This window comes from Chiloscyllium punctatum, chromosome 2, assembly GCF_047496795.1.
Source record: "Chiloscyllium punctatum isolate Juve2018m chromosome 2, sChiPun1.3, whole genome shotgun sequence".
Taxonomy (NCBI): Eukaryota; Metazoa; Chordata; class Chondrichthyes; order Orectolobiformes; family Hemiscylliidae; genus Chiloscyllium; species Chiloscyllium punctatum.
The window spans coordinates 70,269,771-70,289,195 of NC_092740.1; the positions used below are offsets into that span (position 1 = coordinate 70,269,771).

Genomic DNA, 19,425 nt, shown 5'->3' on the forward strand with positions numbered 1-19,425 from the left:
GGTCTTACCCACATACAATCATTATTGCAGATCTTCACATTGATAATTACAAAAGAATTATTGGTTTGTGTCATAAATATACTTCAAAGACTCCTAAAATGTTGTGGACTATCAATATAATACTTATAACACCAGCAGCTTGCTTTACATTTCTGCTTTTGTGCCAGTAACCAGATATTCTAAAAATAAAAATTCAGTAATTTTGACTTGTTACACACTGTAAAAAAACTACATGACAAGTTCAATTGACGCAGTGGTAGTTGGCAGTAGATCAAGACTCCATGGAGACTAGAACTTACTCTAGGTCTACCCTCAGATCTCCTCCTGTCTCTATAGGAATATGTTTCAAATTGCAACTGTTGTTTGTTCAATACATTAACAATCAATTTGTCAAGGAGAATCTTCAAGAAGAGCTAAGCCCCTATGTTTAATACTTCAGGGACCAATATCTAATCCCATATAATAGCGAGTTAGATCCAACTAGTTTTACGTATTAAATCTTTATTTAGGGATTATCAAGGTACCAGGGATATCAAGACCAGGCACTCCTGGTGCCAGTGAGTATTTTTCAGAGTGAGTGAAGGCAGATCCAAGAACCTACTTGATTTGGCAATGATGCCTACAAAAGTGTTTAACAGATCATTGAGAGTCATATTCAAATGTTATCAAAGGCATGATACACATACAGTCTGCAGCAGGCAAGGTGCTTAGAGACAGCAACATATTGGAGATGAGTCATGAACACCCAAGAGTGGGTGGGCTCTATGAAGGGGGAATGACACAGCAGGCACACACCCACTGGCACGCGGGTACCATTAGGACACCAGAGGGTATAGGGAGAATGCTCAGTAAGTACTTGGACAGTACAAAGGTTTGTCACAGTCTTGCCATTGCAAGGGCATAAAAGGAGGAGAAACACTTCCAAAAACAACTTGAGTCCATCGAAGCACATGGGAGATAGCAGGTGGCAACTGGAGAATATGATTCTCAGGCTTTGGATCCACAGATGATATGAAGTGACATCGTCTGCAGGAATAACAAAGCTTCAGGCATCAAGAGGAGAAGGAAGAAGTGTAGCAAAGCAATATCTTCAGCAGTGAATTTTTCACTGAAGGGATTGTTACCTCAAAATAATCAAGAATCAATGCCAGAACAAACTGTGACCCTTGAGGCAGATGGCAAACTCTCAAGAGCACACAACAATTAGTGAATCCAAAAACCAAGAGGCGTGAATGTGCACGCGTGCGCCTACATACAACGGACACGCGCATGCACGCGCACACACACAAACAAACAAGAGATATCTAACATCTTCCACCATCACTTGAATAAAACAACATTGTGGTCAGAACTCACAACAAGTTCTGCTTTTAAATTTGCTTTTAAAACTGTAACATCTTCTTCCACAGTTCCCTTGATTTAAAGCAGTATGTTTTTCCACTTTTTAGTCCTTATTCAACGTGGTCTTTGCAACGTGGTTCTGGTGCATGGATAGGTCCATTTTTGTTCCTTCCCCACAGCCTTTAAATGGTCATCAAATCCACCATCCAGGAAATTAGAAACCCTTTCCTCCTCATGAACATCAGGAATTGTGAGTAATATAGGGGCCCGTGGTGTTAGAGGCCAGATACTAGCATAGACAGAAGATTGGCTGTCTGGCAGAAGGCAGAGAGTGAGGATAAAAGGGTCCTTCTCAGGATGGATGCTGGTGACTACTGGTGCTCCACAAGAATCAGTGTTGGGACTTTTCACTTTATACATTAAGAACTGGATGAAGGAACTGAGGACATTCTGGTCAAGTTTCCAGATGATACAAAATTAAGTGGAGGGACAGATAGTATTGAGGAGGTGAAAAGGCTGTAGAAAGATTTAGTTAGGTTAGGTGAGTGGGCAAAGAAGTGGCTGATGCAATACAATGTGGGAAAGTGTGAGGTCATGCACCTTGGTCAGAAGAATAGAGGCATGGACTATTTTCTGAATGGGAGTCCTCTTCCAGGTTTCTCTTCAGGTGAACTTGCAGGTTCAGTCAGTCGTTAAAAAGGCAAATACAATGTTGTTATTCATCTCGAGAAGATTAGAACATAAAAGCAGAAATGTACTTCTGAGGCTTTATAAGGCTCTGGTCAGACCACTTTTAGAGTATTGTGATAAATTTTGGGTCCAATGCCTCAGAAAAGAGCAGGTCCAGTGGAGATTCACGAGAATGATCCCAGGAATGAAAGGCTCAACATTTGAGGAATGCTTGATGACTCTGGGACTATACTCGATGGACACTAGAAGGATGAGGGGAGATCTGAATGAGATTTTCAGAATACTGAATGGCCTGTTCAGAGTGGATGTTGGGAAGATGTTTCCATTGGCAGGAGAGATGAGGACCCAAGGGCACAGCATTGGGAGTAATGGGAAGACTTTTAGAACAGAGCTAAGGAGACAATTTATTCAGGAATTTATTGCCACAGAAGGTTGTGGAGGCCAGGTCATTGAATATATTTAAAATAGAGACTGATAAGTCTTTATTGCCAAGGTTATGGAGAAAAAGCAGCAAAATGGGGTTGAAAAACCTATTAGCCATGATTGAATGGCGGAGCAGACTCGATGGGCCGAATGGCCTAATTTCTGCTCCTAAATCTTATGTGTTTAAATGTTTTGTCCCTGAGGTTGGATAGGGATCCTAGATCAGTTCCGTAAATAACCACTACAAGGCCTGCGGGGAATCATTAATTAAATTCCTTGTAAAGTTCATTGAGTTTGAGTGCTCTTGTTAGCCTGCCAAGCCAGAATTCATTGCCAGAGCCCTTAATAACATAGACACAAAGGGGTTCTTGTTGAACAATGATAGTGTCCCTATCTCTGAGTCAGGATACCTGGGTTCAAGTCTCAATTACTCAGAGGTATGCAATAACATCACTGAAATGATTGATTAGCAAAAAAAGAGCAGACTCAGGGATGGGTCTACAAAACTAGCTGTCCCATGCTATGTCTAGCCTACATACACCATGAGTACTGGCTTTACTTTGGTATTAAACAATAAATTATGTTCCTTTCCAGTTGGGTTTCCTGTGTTAACACATGTCCACTTGCCCCCCGAAGGAAAATCTTGCCCAGTTAGCTTAATGAAGTCTTTAGCTAGAAATTAAAGGCTGCACTCTTATTTCCAAATGAACAAAAATAGAACTCCTGTTAAACATGAAGTTTGTGCTGGAAAACTGACACGTAATATTCAATTAAGCTGATCATACAATTCTACAGAGCTTCAGTTGGCACAATTTGAAATTCTTCAGTGCAAATCGAGTGTAACAAAACATGTGGAATTTCAAAGTCCAGTTTTTCAGAAAACCAGTCTAAGCAAAGGTTAATTCATGAAAACTATGACTACCATTCTTGGCCTGCTAAAAATGGTTGCCTGACACATTGAACATATTCTTCACTGACAAGATCGGACTGCTCGTGGACATTCTTAAAACTGTCACCTCATCCAGAAGTCCAAAGGACAGAAATACAATAGGAAGCTCAGCAGTACATAAACCATTATGGTACATAACTTGTGCAATGAATACTATGTCAGTGCATGAAGACAAGGTAAACTTACAATCATTATCATTTCATTTGTATTGAATGTTTTTGAACATATTTGAAGTGAAATAAATACATTTTAGATATTTAGTGATCAACTAATTTGACATCAAAATGCTACCTAACCTTCTTGCTGCATTCTTTGTATTAGAAAGTTTCTGTGTTTCTTCAGCAATGGATTTTTCAATTAGTAGATGATCAGCATGGGAAATGATTCCAAACCTGTGTACAATGGGAATCTTGAATAATGGCATCCTTCATTAACTAGAGATTGCATCGTTTCTTGAATTCTATACCTATATTCACAATAAATAGAAAACAAAAACAGGAAAGTGATGTATACAGTATTGAATGCTATAGAAGGAACTGCAGAGCAAAAGTTTACTTCAAGAATTTGAAATTGTCTTATAATTTACAATATACTATTGCAGTGATTAAGAATGCCAGTGGAATTGAGGTATTGAGATTGATTGATGTCCTCATTATCATAATGGTAATCTACTAGAATTGACCTCCTGTGCTTCACCAAAACCTGCCCAAAATTGAATTCTATTGTTTTAACTGGAACAGAAGATTAGGTAGATTCTATAAAATACAAACCATCCACTCCACAAAATAGCATTCAAGTGAAGGTAGGAATTCACACCATTTAGCTTCATAACTAGCACAAGTCAGTTTACTTACAATATGCAATCAAAATAATTTTTAAACAGCAACATTTTCAAATTCCATGTAATTCCGTGACATTTTTACAATTTACATAGAATGGTGTGAGGATGTTAATGACAAACGATATTACAAACCAGACCATCACCCGATAAATTACAGGAGATTATTATAGAATCAATTAGCACTGGAGGAAGCCATTTATTGTGATGTGTTATGCCTTTGAAAGCTAACCATTTAATAATGCCTTAGAGGACAATTGAATCATTGAATGTTATAGCACCAATCCTTACAGTGCAGAATGCAGTCATTTGGCTCATAAAATTTGAACTAGGTTCCTGAAGAAGCCATCACTTGGACCAATTCACATCCTTTCTACATGGCCTTTTAAAATTCTGAAATTCAAGGTCTTCCCTTTAAAAGCATGATATATTTCAAAAGCATCAGTTATACGAGTAAAATATTCCATGTCCCCATTCATTCTGCATGTATTATTTTCTGAAGAAGTCATACCAGACTCAAAACATTAACTGTTTCTCTCTCTACAGATGCTGTCAGACTTGCTGAACTTTTCTAGCATTTTGTGTATTTGTTTCAGACTTCCAGAATCTGTAGTATTTTGCTTTTATTTGTTCTTTTAGTGGTGATTTTAAATTTATGTTTTCCAGCTAGCAACTCCCCAGATGAAAAAGCAATCCTGATTTATATCATAAAAACACGATTTTGTCATCTTAATTAGGATGCCTCTTAACATTCTGTTTTGCTAATCTCTCCTGATTTATAAAAGCTTTCATCCAACGCTCCATTTTATTGAATGCCTTCATTGTAATTTCCTGGGGTTGACAGCCTTAAATTAGAACACAAAACTGAATATAATGAGGTATAAGTTTCTTTAGAGCAGTGGTACAAAACAGACAAGTGAATTGGCCTGGTTCTCTGCTGTAATTGGTTTAGCAATGCTGTTTAACAATCTATTTTCTCTATTTATTGCTTTTGTTGGCTCCATTGCATGTCAACTCTAATACTCACAAGTTTCTTTTGGCTTCATCCTTCAAGGAGTAAACGTGATGCTTCTGTCTTATGTCATATGAAAGCACATGGAAATGGAGGCAAAGAGTTGACTTTAATTAGAAGGTAGAACATAGAACATAGGTGCAGGAGTAGGCAATTCAGTCCTCAAGTCTGATTCCCATTTAAAACATTCATGGTTGATCTCATCTCAGCCTTAATTCACTTTCCTGTCCACTCCATATCCTTAAACGTATTACTAATTAAAAATCTATCACCTTCTCAAGTTTATCCAGTTTCCCAGCATCCACCACACTTTGGGATAATTCACAACCCTTTAAGATAAATAATTTCTCCTCATCTATTTTTAAAATCTGCTACACATTATGGACCAACATTCACTTTAGCTACTCTCTTTCCTTTCATATACTTATAGAAACTGTTGCCATTCGGTCCCAATTTTTACACTCATTTTTCCATAATTTAGCTTTGTTCTTTTTATGACTTTTCTCATAACACTTAGTTGATTAAAAATTTTCTCAATCTTCCAGCCTACAACTCACCTTTGCAATATGTTATGCATTAATTTTTGTCTTTATATTATGTGTAAATTCCTGCTTAGCCATAGATGTTTTTTGCCTTCTTACAATATTTCTTCCTTTCTGGAATATATTTCAGTTGGGAGCAACTGAGTATCTCCTTAAATGTCTGCTGGCGCTCATCAACTGTCCTACCTTTAAGTCTTCTGACCCAGTTCACTAGGGCCAAAACTGTTCTCAAGCCGACATAATGTTATACAACTCCAGATTGCAAATATAGGATTCCAGTTTAAGGATATGGGGCAGCCATTTAGGACTGAGATAAGAAGAAACTCCTTTACCCACAGAGTCATAGGCAATACACAATTCGTTGGCACAGAAAGTGGTTGAGACCAAAAAATTGAATGTTTACAAGATGGAGAACCATTCTTAAAGCTAACGGGATCAAAGGGTATACTGCCAAAATGGGAACAGGTTACTGCGTTGGATGGTCAGCCATGATCATATTTAGTGGGAGATTAGGCTTGAAGAGCCAAATGGCCCACTACTGTTCCTATTTTCTATCGTTCTATTGTATCATGTGGCACTATCACCATATTAAATGGGACTGATTTTGAACAGATCTAGCACCTCATGACTTGCTATCCAAGAGGTATGTCGGCCATCAGCAATGGAATCACATTCCGAAAAAACCTGCAACCTCATGCCTTGGCATATCCCCCACTGTACCATTACCATTAAGCCTAGGGTTCAATCCTGGTTCAGTGAAAAGAACATGATAACATCCTGGCAATAGTACTGAAGACTCATGCTCCATAACTTGCTGGACCCTGGTAAAGCTACTCCAATACAGCTACAGCATTGCATTTACTCAATAATTTGGAAAATTGCCTAGGTATGTCCTGTACACAAAGCAAGACCAATCAGCCAATTACCATCTCATCAGTCTGCTCGTGATCATCAGTATAGTGATAGAAAGTGCCATCAACAGTGCTATCAAACTTAGCACCTGCTCACTAACACCTAGTTTGCGTTCTGCCAGGGTCACTCAGGTCCTGTCCTCAAATACAGGTTCAAACATGGACAAAGGAGCTTAATTCCAGAGGTGAGATAAGAGTGACTGCTCTTGACATTAAAGCTGCATTTGATCAAGTGAGCATCAAGAAGCCTGAGCAAAGCTGGAGTCAATGGGAATAAAGGGGAAAAGCTCTCCACCAGTTGGAATTATACTTATCACAAAGGAAGTTTGGATGTCAGTGATCCCAGCTCTAGGACATTTCTGCAGGAGTTCCTCAGAAAAGTTTCTGACGTCCAGTTGCTACAGTTGCTTCACCAATAACCTTCCTCTATCATAAGGTTAGAATGGGGATGTTCGCTGATGATTGCATAATGTTCATCACCATTCGCAACTCCTGAGATACTGAAACAGCCCATATCAAAATGTAGCAAGATCTGGGCAATATCTCGGCCTAGACTAAAACATGGCAAGTAACATTTGCACCACACAAATGCCAGGCAGTGACCATCTCCGATAAGAGTCAATACAACATTGCCAATGACATTCAATAGCATTACCATCACAAAATCCCCACTAGCAACATCATGGGGTGACCAGAAATTAAATAAGACGAGACATATACAGTGGCCTTAAATACTAGCCATATAAATACAGTGGCTACAAAAGCAGTTTGGTAGCTAGAAATCTTGCAGCATGTAACTCATCTCGTGATTCTCCAAAGCCTATCCACCATCTAAAAGGTACAGGTCAGGAATGTGATGGAAAACTCTCCACTTGCCTGGATGAGTGCAGCTTCAACAGTACACAAAAGGCTCAACTTCATGGAGGTTAAAGCAGCCGGCTTGATTTGCAACACATCCACAAACACCCATCACCAATGCTCATTAGTAAAAGTGTGTGCCATCTGGAAGACCAACAGCAGAAATTCACAAAAGCTCCTGAGACATCATCTTCCAAACCCATGACCACTTCCATCTTGAAGGACAAGACAGCAGAAATGTAGGAACACCACCACCTGCAAGTTTCCCACCAAGCCACTCATCATCCTGACATGGAAATATATCGCCATTCCTTCAATGTCATGGAGTCAATATCCTGAAATTGTCTCCGTAATGGAACTGCAGCAATTCAAGAAGGCACCTCACTACAATCTTCTCAATGGCAACTGGAGACCAGCAATAAATGCTGTCCAAGCCACCAACATCCATGTCCCACATTTGACTAAAGACAAAAACAAAAATCTCAAGGAGGCTAGAAAATAAGGAGATGGAAGCTCTCATTGGACCTAATTTAGAAAACTGCATTCTGTTCTGGACACAGCTATTCAGGAAGGATATATTAATCCTGGCTCAAAAACACTGCTTCAAGCCCCATTTGGAAGGTTTAGGACTTCCCTACATCAAGCTGTATACCTTCACACCCACAAAGTTAGGAACTCACAAAACTAATTGTCCGTAGCTTACTGGATACCAGAGACCTTATCCAGCCATCCAATATTCCACTCTAATCTACCCATCAGCCCCAGCTACTGCTTGCCACCAGTTTTAACTGGGAAGCTAATAGGGACATGTAAATGAAATCCAAATCTTGCACTACTGCCTTTAGTTTGCTACCCATTACAGCAATGTTAGATTTCCATGTGAATCCAAAGATTAGGACTCCTGTTTCATGTTGCTAAACATACCATGTATCTGGTAGGTACTTTTAGAAACTTTCTCACTTTTCAATCATATTATAATTAACTATTACCGTTTCTCTGGATTCACTTGCCTTTCTTTAAAAGACCATAATAATACTAAAAGACATATGAGCAGAAATTAGGCCATTCAGTCCAATGGGTCTGCTCCACCATTCAATCATGCCTGATAAGTTTCTCATCCCCATTCTCCCGCTTTCTCCCCTTAACCCTTGATCTCCTTGGTTCTCATGAACCTATCTATCTCAGTCTTAAATATACTCAATGACCTGGCCTCCACAGCCTCCTATAGCAAAGAATTCCATAGATACATCATTCTCACACTGAAGAAGTACCTCCTTATCTCTGTTCTAAAACGTCTTGCCTTTAGTCTAAGGCAATGCCCTCAGGTTCTAGTCTCTTCTGCAATGGAAACATCTTCCCAACATCTACTCTGTCCAGGCCATTTAGTACTCCATATGTTTTGATTAGGTCCCCCTCATCCTTTTAAACTCCATCAAGTATGGACTCAAAGTTCTCAAACATTCATCATATGTTGAGCTTTTCATTCCTGGGATCATTCTCATGAACCTCCTCTGAAAAGCTCCAGAGCCAGTACATCCTTCCTGAGTAATGTGTCCCAAAACTGCACACAATAATCCAAATGTGGTCTGATCAGATCCTCACAGAGCCTCAGAAGTACATCTTGCTTCTATATTCAAGTCCTCTCAAAAATAAATACCATAATTGTATTTACCTTCCTAACTACTGATTCAATCTTCAAATTTACCTTGAGAGAATCCTGGACTAGAACGCCCAAGTATCTTTGCATTTCAGGCTTCTGAATTTCCTCCCCATTTAGAAAATAGTCCATGTCTCTGTTCTTCCTACCAAAGTGCACGTCCCCACACTTTCTCATGATTAGATTCCCTACAGTGTGGAAAGAGGCCCTCCGGTCCAACAAGTCCACACTGACCCTCCGAAGAGCAACCCACCCAGACCCACCTCCTTCTAACTAATGCACCTAATACTATGGGCAATTTAGCATGGGCAATTCACCTGACCTGCACATCTTTGTGACTGTGGGAGGAAACCAGAGCACCCGAAGGAAACCCACGCAGACACGGGGAGGATGTGTAAACTCCACACAGACAGTTGCCCGAGATATTGTACTCCATTCGCTACTTCTTTGTCCACTGTCCTAACCTGTCCAAATACTTCTGCACCCTCCCCCACCTCCTCAATGCTATCTGTCTCTCTACCTAGCCTTGTATCATCTGCAAATTTAACCAGAATGCCCTCAGTTCCTTCATCTAGATCATTAAAATGGATAAAGTGAAGAGTTGTGGTCCAAATTTTAGCCTTGCAGAGTACCACATGTCACCAGCTGCCATCCTGACAAGGACACTGTTGTCCCCACTCTCTGTTTCCTACCAGACAGTCAGGCTTCTGTCCATGCTAGGACCTTGTCTCTAATAACATGAACCCTTATCCTACTCAATAGCTTCCTGTGCAGCACCTTGTCAAAGACCTTTTGGAAGTCCAAGTAGATAATATCCATTGACTCTCATTGGTCTAACCTGCTTGTTACTTCCTCAATGGATTGTAGCAGATTTATCAGGCATGACTTCCTCTTGATGAAACCATGCTGACTTTGCCATATTTTGCCATACACTTCCAAGTATTCAGAAATCTCATTCTTCACAATGGATTCCAGGATCCTACCCACAACCGAGGTGAGGTTAATTGGTCTTTAATTTTCCATCTTTTGCCTTACTCCCTTTTTAAACAGGAATATCACTTTTGTGATTTTTCAGAGCTCTGGGACTGTCCTTGATTCTAGTGATTCCTGAAAGATCACCACTAACACCTCCACTACCTCTTCAGCTTAGAATTCCCTTAGAGTTCTGGGGTGTAGACCATCTGAGCCATGTGATTTATCCAGCCATTCAGTTTTTGAGCACCTTCTCCTTGGTCATGGCCACCATGCACAGTCTGTCCCTCACTCTCTTGAATTTTTGGTATATTACTTGCATCTTCCGCAGTGAAGATTGATGCAAAGAACTTATTCAGTTCCTCAGCCATTTCCTTGTTCCCCACTACTATCTCTCCAGTGTCATTTTCCAGCAGCCCAATGTCAACTTTTGCCTCTCTTTTGCCCTTTATATATCTGAAGAAACTCTTACAGTTTTCCTTTGTATTACTGGCTAGCTTATCCCCATATTTAATCTGCTCTCTCCTTTTTTTTTGTTGTTGGCCACTGTTGGTCTTTGTAGGTTTCCCAATCCTCTAGTTTCCCACTGGCCTTTACCAAATTATAGGCTTTTTCTGTTTCTTTTATGCTATACCTGACTTCACTTGTCAGCCATGGCTGCTCCATCCTCCCTGTACTATGCTTCTTTTCACTTGAGATGAATCTCTGTTGTCAAGATTAGAGTGGTGCTGGAAAAGCACAGCAGGTCAGGCAGCATCCAAGGAGCAGGGAAATTGATGTTTCGGGCAGGAGCCCTTCATCAGGAAGACTACCTAGAAGAAGTACTCCTCCCCTCTCTAAAAACTTGACTCTAATCTCTACTTTCTGCAGTTCTCACTTTGACCTATGAATCTCTGTTGTGTCTCTTGAATTACTCCCATAAACTCCTACCATTTCTGTTCCGCTGTCTTTCCTCCTAGGCTTCTCTTCCAGTCAATTCTACCCAGCTCCTCCCTCATGCTTCTGTAGTTACCTTTACTCTGCTGTAATACTGTTACCTCTGATTGTATCTTCTCCCTCTTCAATCATATTATGCTCACTGCCTCCTAAGGGTTCTTTCATCTGAAGATACCTTATCAAGTCTGCATCATTGTGCAACACTAAATCCAGTATTGCATATTCCCTAGTGGGTTCCAAGACAAGCTGCTTCAAAATGACATCTTGTAGACATTCCACAAACTCCTTTTCTTGCAAACCACTACAAATCTGATTTTCCCAGACCACCTGCATATTGAAATCTCCCATGATCACTACAACTTTGCCTTTCCTGCATATCTTTTCTATCTCCTGGTTTATCTTGCATCCATGGGAACCTTCTGTCAACTGTATTGGTCCCAGTTCTGACCCTTGACGGCTCTCCCTTGTGTTACTTTGGCACTTCATAGATAGTTTATCCACTATTTATTGATCCTCAAAAGTCTTCTCATTATTGATTGGTCAAATATGTTTCTGTACTGAGCTATGAGAAAGTGAGTCTGCAGATCAGAGTCGGGAGTGCGGTGCTGGAAAAGCACAGCAGGTCAGGCAGCATCCGAACAGCAGGAGAATCGATGTTTCGGGCATAAGCCCTTCACCCGGAATGAGGCTTGTGGACCAGGGGGCTGAGAGATAAATGGGAGGGGGGTAGGGCTGGGGGTGAAGGTGATAGGTCGGGGTGAAGGTGATAGGTCGGACAGCAGGGTGGAGCAGTTAGGTGGGAAGGAAGATGGACAGGTCAAGAGGGCGGTGCTGAGTTGGAGACTTGGGTACTGGGGTAAGGTGGGGGGAGGGGAAATGAGGAAACTGGTGAAATCCACATTGATCCTGTGTGGTTGCAGGGTCCCTAGGTGGATGATGAGGTGTGGGACATCTCTAGGACATCCACACCAACATCAGAGAACATCTCTGGGACAACTGCACCAACCAATCCCACCGCCCTGTGGCTGAACACTTTAACTGCCCCTCCCACTCTACCAAGGACATGCAGGTCCTGGGCCTCCTCCATTTCCAAACCCTAATCATAGAATGCCTGGAGGAAGAACACTTCATTTTCTGCCTCGTGACCCTGTAACCACACGGGATTGATGTGGATTTCATCAGTTTCTTTATTTCCCCTCCCCCACCTCATCCCAGTCCCAAGCCTCCAGCTCAGCACTGCCCTCTTGAACTGTCTATCTTTCTTCCCATCTCTCCGCTCCACCCTCCTCTCTTACCTATTACCTTCATGCCCACCTACCTTCTCCCTCAGCTCCCTCCCCCCTCCCATTTATCTCTCAGCCCCCCGGCCCACTAGCCTCATTCATGATGTAGTGCAAGTCCAAAACCTCGATTCTCCTGCTCTTTGGATGCTGCCTGACCTGCTGTGCTTTTCCAGCACCACACTCCTGTACTGAGCTACCAACAGCTTAACACAACTTGATTGGTGGGTTATGTTTTCCCCTCTTTATCCTTGTTAAATTATCCTTTATCTTAAAAAAAATCATAGAGCAAAACACAATAAACCCCACCTTAATTGTATTTCTATCATCCGTTTCCTTTTAAATTCTGTCATTTCTCTGGATTTATTGTATATTAGATTAGAGGAAACAGGCCCTTCGGCCCAACAAGTCCACACCAACCCGCCACCTACCCAGACCCCTTCACCTAACACTACGGGCAACTTAGCATGGCCAATTCACCTAACCCGCACATTTTTGGTCTGTGGAGGAAACCGGAGCACCCGGAGGAAACCCACGCAGACACGGGGAGAACATGCAAACTCCACACAGTCAGTCGACTGAGGTGGGAACTGAATCCGGGTCTCTGGCGCTGTGAGGCAACAGTGCTAACCACTGTGCCACCCATGAATATGCGTTGTTTTTGTTTCTTCCATTTATCTTAACCTTGATTTAACTTATCCTAACAAAAGCAAGTTCCTGTAGATGCTGGAAATGTGAAATACAAACAGAAAATGTTGGAAATACTCAGCAGTTCTGAGAGCACTCTGTGGAGACAGAAACGTTGAATCTTTCAGGTCAAGAGTCTTTCTTCAGATCGTCTCTTTACGAGATTCTTTAATTCGTATTTCTCTTGAACTTGTGCTCTTCTTTTGACTCGAAAATGCTTTCATTGTTTCCATGACACCGATTTGTCGCATCTTACCCGCATTATAGTATTTAAATCTTTGGAAAAATAATATTTGTAAGTTCCAACTTCGCAATTTAATATTAGTTGACTGTGTCTAAACTTTTGCCCGAAACGTCCACCCTCCTGCTCCTCGGATGCTGCCTGACCTGCTGTGCTTTTCCAGCAGCACCCACTGGACTCTAATCTCCAGCATCTGCAGGCCTCACGTTTCGCCGTGTCTAAATTCTACCTGTTTTCGCAGTAGATGTGCAGGTGTTTTCCCTGAGTGGAGATGCCTCATGGCATTCAATTTCTATAATGAACCACGATCACAGCTTTTGCTGCATTCTGTAGTTCATCTCAAGGGCACTTTGCCAATATCAAATTGTTTATACTCTGTGCGCGCTGATATTTGTAGATTACTTTGCAAGTTTCTCTTCCCTGGCCCTGCGGTTAACTATTAATCCTAACCACATTCCGGTTCTAGGTACACCTCGACTCTCGTGTAGGTTTAAATAGATTCACTGCTTGCCTTTTTAGCTAAATATGCCGAGCAGCTACTAAATGATAAAGGTGTTGGAAGGGTTCCGGCTCGGCTGTTAGGTTAAACCCAAGAAACAGGACTTCCACCATCAGCTGCTTCACGGAGACGATCATTAACCTGGTATCATGATAAAGCAACATTTACTTGCAACGGGAAAAGATCTCGAGGACACACAAAGAAAGAAAAATCATAATCTGGACGCTAAGAAGAAGGAACAACAGCAAAGCAGAAAAGTGGGCAAAAAGTCCCGAGAAGAGGATATGTCTGCAATATTCCTCCGCCAACTACAGTACTCGCTTTTTGGTCTTCAGTTTCAGTTTCGCTCCACAAAATGTTGCGACAAACTGGTTGTTTCAGCAGCCCCTCTCCCGATCTCAGCTCCAAGCCCCTTACCCCTTTCTCCCATTCCCCTATTCACCAGACCCCTTCCTCCCTCCCGACCCCCAGTTCCCCCTCTCTCCTAGTGCCTAGACCCCCCCTCCCCTCTAGTCTCCCAGCCCCCTCAACCCCGCCCCTACTCCTTGTCTCCCAGACCCCACTCTCCCTTAGCCCCTCTCTCCCGGCTCCAGCTCCTTACCAGGCTCCTTCCTGCTCAGTTCCCACTACCCGCCGCTTTTTTTTCCCGATTGTGATCGGCTGGTTTCCAAGGAGACCCGGTGAACAAACGCCTGGAAACACTGTCTATGGAACATACTTTAGTCAGTGTTCAATGATCTGGCTGGGCTTTAAACGTTTGTGACGTGTTTTTTGGGGATGGTGGGGAGGGGTCCGGCGGTGTGCACAATCCTTTAGCTCGAATAAAATGCCCCCCATTAGTGATAAAATTCAAGCTGCCAAAAACGTTGGTTATTTCTTCTGTCTGTATAGGACTCAAAAGGACTAATAGTGCAGTCAAGTGGAAGGAGTCCAGTGAAGGAGGTGAAAAGCTCTATTTTAGTTTCAGCTCTAGTATAACTATAAAAACATGAGAAATAGCAGCAGGATTGATGGATTGATTGCTGTCACATGTAACAAGTGTTGTTTTACACGCTGTTCAGGCAGATGGTACTGTATAAGATGCATGAGGGTAGCAGAAAGCATGCAGAATACAGTGTTACAGCCACAGAGAAGGTGCATAGAGACAGAGATCGAGGTTAGAACATTTGAGTGTTGTGTTCAAAGGTCTGACAACAGTGGGGAAGAAGCTGTTCTGGAATCTATTTGTACCTGTATTCAAACTTTTATAGCTTCTGCCTGACAGAAGAGGGTGGAAGAGAGAATAACCAGGGTGGGAGGGGTCTTTGATTATGTTGGTTGCTTTCCCAAGATAGTGGGAAGTATAAATGGAGTCAATGGATGGTTTCAGTGATAGACTGGGCTGTGGTCATGACACTCTATTTTCTTGTGGTCTTGCCAAATCATGCAGTGGTGCATTCAAATAGGATGGTTTCTATGGTGCAATTGTAAAATTTGGTAAGAGCCCTTGTGGACATGCTGAATTTCCTTAGCCTCCTGAGAAAGTAGAGATGTTGTTGTTCTTTCTTGACCATTGCATCAATGTGTGTGGACAGGGGCAGATTGTTGGTGATCATCACTCCCAGGGACTTGACACTTTCAACCATCTCTGCCTCATCTCCATTGATGCAAACAGGGGTGTGACCTCTACTCCGTTTATTTAAGTCAATGACTAGTTCCTTTGTTTTGCTGACATTGATGGAAAAAATTGTTGTATTTACAGCATACTGCGAAGCACTTGATCTCTTTCCTGTATTCTGTATTGTTGTTGTTTGAGACCTGACATACAACAGTTATGTCGCAAACTTGTAAATGGAGTTGGAACAGAATTTGGCCACACAGTCTTGAGTGGAAAAGGAAAATAGTCGAGGACTGAGTACACAGTCTTTCAGAGCACTGGAGTGGAAGATTATGGTGGAGGAGGTATTGTCGCCTATTCTTACTGATTGCGATGTATAGGTCAGGAAGTTGAGGATCCATTTACAGGCAGGGCAGCTGAGACTTAGGTCTTGGAGTTTAGATATGAGATTGTTTGAAATTATGATTTTGAAGGAGGAACTGTAGTCAATCAGTAGGAGCCTGATGTAGGTATCCTTGTTATCCAATCTTCCAGGAATGAGAGTAGGGCCAGACAGATGGTGTCTTCTGTGGACCTGTTGTGCTGCTAGGTGAATTACAAAGAATCAAGACAATTTGGTAGGCTGGAGTTGATGTGAGCCATGATTAGCCTCTCGAAGCATTTCATAACTACGGAGGTCAGAGCCACTGGGCAGTAGTCATTGAGGCATGCTGTATGATTTTCCTTTAGCATGGGGATGATGATGGTCTTCTTGAAATAGTAAGGAGAAGTTAAAGATGTCTGAGAATACTTGCGCCAGCTGGTCTGCATAGGACATGAGTTCACGCTGGGGACTTCATCTGGGCCAGTCACTTTCCATGGGTTGACTCTCAAGAGGGCCAGTCTGACATCTGCAACGGTGACCATGGATACAGTTGCATCTGAAGCTATTGGGATAGGTAATACTGTTTCACTGATCTTCTGTTCAAAGTGAGCATAGAATGCATTTTCAGGTAGGGATGTACTGTTGCTCACGATTCTGTTTAACTTTGCTTTGTAGCCCGTAGGAGCATGCTCCACCATTTAATAGTCAGCATTGATCACATCTCAGCTTCAACTCCATTTTGCTGCCTGCTTCCCATAACCCTTCAAACTGTTACTATATGAAAAATCTGTTTCTCTCCTCTTTAAATTTACTCGATGTCCCAGCATAGATCACACTTTGGGATAGTGAATTCCACAGATTCACAATCCTTTGAGATGATAAATTTCTCTTCATCTCTGTGTTAAATCTACTCCCCCTTATCCTAAAACTTTGATGTCTCATTCCAGATTACCCAAATGTCGAAACATCCTTTCTCCATCAACTTTGTCAATCCCTTTAGCAAATTAGATCTCTCTTTCTCCAGAGGCCTAAACTACTCAATCTCTCTCTTCACAAGATGAACCCTTCATTTTCTGGAATCAGTCTACTGAACTTGCTTGGAACTGCTTCCAATGCAACTACATTCCTCCTCAAGCAAGGGAATAAAACTGTATGCAATAGATCTGGTGCAGACTCACTAATGCCTTGTGTAGTTGCAGCACCACGACCCTACTTTTATAAACTACCCTACTTTATACTACTTTTAGAATAAATTCTAAAATTCCATTTGCCTTTCTTCTGCTATACCTGTAAACTAGTTTTCTATGATAAATACATGAAGATGCCCAGATCCTACTGCACTGAAGCACTCTAAAGTTTCTCTCCATTTAGAAAGTAAATTACCTTTCTATTCTGCCAACCAAAATGGATAACCTCATACTTACATTTAACTTCATCAGCCAAATTTTGGTCCATTCACTTAATCCATTTGTAAATTTCTTATTTCATCATCGCAATTTATATTCCCATCTACTTGAGACTCAACAGCAAATATGGCTATAATACTTTCCATTCCTGCATCCCAAGTTAATAATACAGTTTATAAATAGAGTAGCCTGAGAACCGAACCCTGTGATAGCCATTAGTTACATCCTGCCAACCAGGAAAAGTCCATTTTTTTCTCTGCTTTCTTAGTTTACCATATCCTGACCACAAATATGATCTTACCTTGTATATTAATTTTTTGTAAGGCACCTTATCAAATGCCTTCTGGAAGCAAAGATATACCCCTTATCCTAAAACTCTGACCTCTCATTCTAGATTACCCCTATGGAGATGATGATGGTCTTCTTGAAGTGGGTGGGGACTTCAGATTGTAGTAAGGACAGGTTATAGATCCCTATTATCCATGTTTCTTATTACATCATTAAAGGACTCCAGCAAATTATGCAAACATGATTTACTCTTCATAAAATCATGTTGATTCTGATGGATTGTGTTTTGACGTTTCTGAATGTATGTTATTAAGTCCTCAATAATGAATTCTAACATTTTCCCAATGACACACATTAAACTAACTGGTCTATAGTTTCCTTCTTTCTGGATGTAAGTTTGCTCACTGAGCTGGAAGGTTCATTTTCAAAAAACGAACGAAAACAAACCTTCCAGCTCAGTGAGCAAACTTACATCTACAACCTCAACCTGAGCTATAAATCCTCTCAAAACTCACTTTCCTTCTTTCTGCTTCCCTCCACTTTTGAATATTAGAACTTTTCCAATCTAGTTGAAAGTTTCCTGTATCTGAAGAACTTTGCAATATTATAACCAATGATTCCATTATCTCTGCCGCCACTTCCTTGAAGACCCTAGGATGTAGGCCATCAGCCCGTCAGGACTTGCCTATCTTCAATCCTAATAGCTTGCTCAGTACTTTTCCCCTAGTTACGATGATTGTTCTTATTTCCTCCCTTTCTATAACCTCAGCAGTATTTGTTACTTCCAGTTGAATATTAAAGCAAAATATTATTTTTGTGACTCTGTATTTCTGTGTTCTCCACCATGAACTCCCCAGTTGTATCCTCTAAGGGACCAACACTCACTTTCATAACTTGAGAACTTGGCAGCTCCGCGAAGGAGACTGTGGCTGCTGCCAGTAAACCCTAGACATCCAGGTTGAAGAATCATCCATGGAAAACATGTGTTTTTGTTGGGGGTGAGGGCTGTGTGGAGAAGGGGGCAATGGGGATTGGGAGTAATAGCCAATCACCCCCCAATCCCCATGATCTGTATCAATTAGTGACATAGAGGGAATCCTCCACTTTGCAAGTAACAGTCTGCTTGCATTGGTTAATGAGTCAGATGGACAAGTTCTTTTTGACCTGCATGGAGCTGAAATAATTGCAACCCAGTTGGGTTAAAGGTCTCAATGGCATAGAGGCAGGAGGTAGAGCTTGCTCTGCCTGCCCAGAGCTTAATTCAGTCAAAGACAGATGAATATGATGCTCTGCCACGGGCCTAATTAACTTCCCTGCATATCCTAAAGACCACTAAATCCAGACCTGAAGGACTCCATCATATGTTTTAAGGAAAGAATCTGGTGGATGGGAGGGGCATCAGTTTGAGAGCAGTTTATCAAAAGTGACCATTATTCATTTGGATGTAGTTATGGAAGAGCTTACAGACAGATCAAGAGTAAAATTTTTGAATTGAGCAAATTTAGCTAAGCTTGAAATGTAATTTGACTGGAGTAGATTGGAAACAGCTAATGGAAGGTAAATCAATGTCTAGGCAGTGGGAAGCATTCAAGGAGGAGCTGAGTCGGTTCAAAACAAATATGTTCCTACAAAGTAAGTTATGGGACTCCCAAAGAAACTGCAGACTGTCAGATGTCAAAGAGTATAAAAATGGCATAAGGAAGCATATTTTTACATTGTGTGTTGTTTAGATCTGAAATGCACCATCTAAAGGTGTGGTTGAGGCAGATTCAAACATGGCTTTTACAAGGGAATTGGATAATTATCTGAGGAAAGATTTTTGCAGGGCCACAGGGAAGGTCTGAGAGAGTGGATCTCATCAAGTTACTCTTGCAGTAAGTTGATGTGGCACAATGCAATAAAGTGGCCTCCTGTACTATAACTGTTCAACCACC

The 19,425-nt window shown here is 41.5% G+C and overlaps 1 protein-coding gene across 1 annotated transcript in view; it reads right to left on the bottom strand.

Moving 5' to 3' along the window:
• The window catches only part of tmem232 (transmembrane protein 232), a 132,857-nt gene extending 118,280 nt beyond the window's left edge, over positions 1 to 14,577 (bottom strand). Inside the window, exons 1-3 of the mRNA XM_072583646.1 lie at positions 14,438 to 14,577; positions 5,269 to 5,316; positions 3,700 to 3,869 (exon numbers count right to left, since the gene is read on the bottom strand). Coding sequence (XP_072439747.1) covers positions 3,700 to 3,827 — 128 coding nt within the window. The 5' untranslated portion in view covers positions 3,828 to 3,869; positions 5,269 to 5,316; positions 14,438 to 14,577. The remainder of the gene's footprint in view (positions 1 to 3,699; positions 3,870 to 5,268; positions 5,317 to 14,437) is intronic.
• Positions 14,578 to 19,425: the final 4,848 nt, after the last annotated feature.